General features: G+C 31.8%; 1 protein-coding gene across 1 annotated transcript in view; it reads left to right on the top strand.

Moving 5' to 3' along the window:
* The window catches only part of LOC106459756 (beta-amyloid-like protein), an 18617-nt gene extending 15182 nt beyond the window's left edge, over window positions 1–3435 (top strand). The window contains exons 9-11 of the mRNA XM_013919410.2: window positions 1130–1240; window positions 1607–1884; window positions 2992–3435. Coding sequence (XP_013774864.1) covers window positions 1130–1240; window positions 1607–1884; window positions 2992–3255 — 653 coding nt within the window. The 3' untranslated portion in view covers window positions 3256–3435. The remainder of the gene's footprint in view (window positions 1–1129; window positions 1241–1606; window positions 1885–2991) is intronic.
* The last annotated feature ends 338 nt before the right edge of the window (window positions 3436–3773 follow it).

Here is a 3773-nt window from a genome sequence, read left to right as displayed (position 1 = left end):
AATGTACTAAAGTTAGATAACAGAAATGAGAAAAATGGTGTATACATTGTTTAGTTACAAAAATGTGTTTTTTTTTTTTATTCCAATTTTTTATGCTTAAAAGATCTTATCAACTAGTTGCACTGAATATAAGAGTGGAGAATTCTTCAGTAAAGCAGGGTATTTACTATGTCGTCGTATGGGAATTGTAATAAAGTTATAACATGTTTTCTTTTCAATGTGTACACACTCGTACTCAGTTAAATAATATGATTGGGGTCTGAGAAGGTTAATTATATCAGAATTTATTACTTCATTTGTTAATGATTTAAGTTAGAAATCTGATGACAAGTCAATATAATATTATTTTCCAATCATAATCTTTCACATTAACTCTCAAAACAATTTGAAGCCAATGAAACTTAAAGTTATTTGTTCCTGTATTACACAGTGACTCGGAGTTTGTCACTGGTCAGTGAAGTTGAAACAGATGTCTGAACAATTTTAATACTGGATCATGTTTTGAAAATGTTAACAATATTGAACTTTTTATCAAACCATACCCATTTTCCATTTAAAAAAGAAGTCCATAATGATTAGCCACATCATATTTATAATGATTTAACTTCAGTGAATGAATATTGAAGAAAAATTTTTTTTTAACCATTTCCAACTTTTTTATTGCTAGGTTTGTATGATTTCCTTTTAGCATTCAGTAAAAAATAAACAGAATAATCTAACATTTAAATTCTGTGGAATTGTACTGCTAGATATAGTTGGTCACTTGCATTGTTTAAAAGATATGGCTAAAACTTTCGAAGTTAAAAAAAAATTAATTTAATTCTAGTTTGCAAACTTGGACAATAATAATGTTGACGGTGGTGTTTGTCTAGAGTGAAAAACTTGGACAGTGGTCTAGTCTCTAGATTTACTTTGTTACTAGTGGGCAAATTAGTGTTAATAAGCATTAAGTTTAACTTGATTTAATTTAATATCCAGTACTTTCCTACGTAGTTGTACCAGTAGACTCATTATGTTAAAGATTGGTGTACATTTGTAATGTTCAACTATGATTACTTGTAACATTATAGTGCAGATGCTTTTATTTTGTAGCTCATTATTATTATCTTAAAATGAAATTTATTTTCAGTGGCTGCCTGGATAGACTTGAAAGGAGTTACACCGGATGCTGCCTTTTCCACAGAAACTGATGAAGCCATTCTCAAACAGTATCAAGCTGAAGTGGAGAAGAAACGAGAAGGTACCGATAAATCTCTATTATAAAGTGCATTTTGAAAGCGATACTTCCATTCTATGTGTGCATGTATTGTTTTGAGACCATTTATATCAATGGATTTTGTCACTTTTACTTAGTTTTAATAGATAATTTTAGAAATAGATAGTTTTACTAAGAAAAGTGTAGTCTTTCTAAAAGAATGCAGATCTGTAGCATCGGATGGGATCCATATTTGATTATTTCAGCCAAGCTTGAAGTCCCGTGTGTTTGGAGAATCCCTAACAAACATGCAGTTTCAGTTCATTACCAGAACACTAGTTTAGAACCTGCTCTGCTAATCTTCTTGAGTTAAATTGTGACTATATGTCCATTGTAAAAATTCTTATGTAGAACGAAAACAGAAGCGATTAGAGGAAGAAAGAAAACAAAAAGAACTTGAAGAACTCGAGAGGGAGAAGTTACTTGTCGAAAAGAATCACGGTGGGAAGTTAGAAAAAGAGTTTGATCCCGAATCTATGGAAGATGAGAGTTTGGTTTCTGAAATAAATCATCCTGCATTCGTGGACCACAGCAAAATGGATAAAGTCCCAGTCCTTGAAGAGCACAACGACTTACCAGAACCACACGTAGCCCATGCCCAGAACCAACCTCTTCACCATAATGAAGTGGTAAGTGTGAAATGATACATTGTGAAAATAGAACTCTATAGTTTGATAAATAGCACAGTGCATTTCTTGAACATGTGAATTAACAATTTAAGTATTGATGTTTATTACTCAATAGAGAATAAAGGAGGCTCTACAGCACATGGCATGTGAAAAATAAAATATCTTTATGATGGTAAACTTAAGATTTTATACAGTTTAATATAAGTGCAGTTAGTAGATGTTTAATTTTGACATTACCAACTTCAAAATTTCCCTGTTTTCGATCTCCTTATGCTAGAAATTAGCAGCAAACATGTACAGAAGCCACAGATTTGCTTTTCATTTGTTTCAAAGTTATCCATACAAGTGGGAGGTTTACATATTTTCACTCCCTAAATACAAATAACAATTAGAGAATCAACATTGATGTTTGCAATTTTTCATTAACCAAAAACAAACACGTTAATAAAATTGTAAATATGAACATTTTGGTTAGTTATATTTTGAAGATGATTTCAGAGGTGGGCGATCAGACATTATTTTCGTAACTTACTATTGTGGTGTGCCCTCTTGAAAAATGAGATAGCGGGCTGGAAAGGGGTTAACTTTAGTTTGGTTAAAAAGATAAGCTATCAGCTTAAGATTGTTTTAACATAGCTTGTAGCTTATATTCTTTTTTAACTCTGCCTTATTCAGTGTTCGTTCTAAAAACTTTTACTTTCACTAGAAAGTCTTAAAATATTTTTTTTTTATTTACAGATCAGATTTTAGATCATAGGAATTTCAGATTTTTTTTGTCATACAAGGTATTGGAAGGAATGTCATCATTCCTATCTATCTCCATTTTTATTAGTAGTAATTTCACATTAGTTGAGTAAATACTCAAAATAACGTAATTTGTTAGATCCTGTATCATATTTTGACTGAGTTGTCAACCCAGTCTCTTTTATCTTCAAAGCCTTAAGCTTTTCTTTTTTTTAATAAATATTGTCAACATTTCTTGATCTGATTCATGTTCACCATCATTCTTACAACAGTAAAGTTCTAACCCAGATAGTTCTGTTAAGTTGGAATGTAAACTTATATCTACTAAACTTGTTTGTAATTGTTTTCTTGTTCCGTCTGTAGACCTTCTCTGTTCGAAAGGAAGGAATCAGAGACTTAAGATGGAATGGAAGTGTTTATATCACCTTGGCATTTGCAGGCATTGCCCTCCTGACTGCCTTAGTTGTCGGAATTGTGCTTTTGCGACGTCATTCCAGTCAGTCACCACAAGGTCAGGGGTTTGTGGAAGTGAACCAAGCAGCAACCCCTGAGGAAAGACACGTGTCTAACATGCAAATTAATGGTTACGAAAACCCCACTTACAAGTATTTTGAGTCCCAGAATTAAATTTAACATTTCTTTTTCGTAATTGGACTTGATCCCATAATCAGTTTGTCTTAACCTACTGCTTGAATCACAAAAACAGTACATTGCATTAAACATACTGGTATATCAGCAGTTCGTATGTGCTACATAGAACAGTTTTATGTGGTATTATAGTAGTGTTTTGTGGTAGTATTTGAAGTGTGAGTAAAAAAGAATCGTAACATGCTTTACACCATTAGAAGCACACGTTCAGTTAGTAATTGTGTTACAAACCTTTTTTTTTAACATTAAAAAATCTAATACCAATGATCGAAATGCTGTACCTGTTCTAAATACAAATCGTACTTACTGTAAAAGCTGTAAACCTGTAATAAAATATACTTAATCAGTAAGTAAATTCAAAACGAAACTATTAACAAATACATTCATCTCAAATTCAAAAAATATTACCACTTACCAGTATTTTATTACCAACCATGACATACTGTAGTTAGAACTGCCACAACTTTATAAATCATGTCCGATTTCCCAGGCATTTT

This window comes from Limulus polyphemus, unplaced genomic scaffold (genome assembly GCF_000517525.1).
Source record: "Limulus polyphemus unplaced genomic scaffold, Limulus_polyphemus-2.1.2 Scaffold656, whole genome shotgun sequence".
In the NCBI taxonomy this organism is placed as follows: domain Eukaryota; kingdom Metazoa; phylum Arthropoda; class Merostomata; order Xiphosura; family Limulidae; genus Limulus; species Limulus polyphemus.
This window is presented reverse-complemented; position numbering and strand designations above follow the sequence as displayed.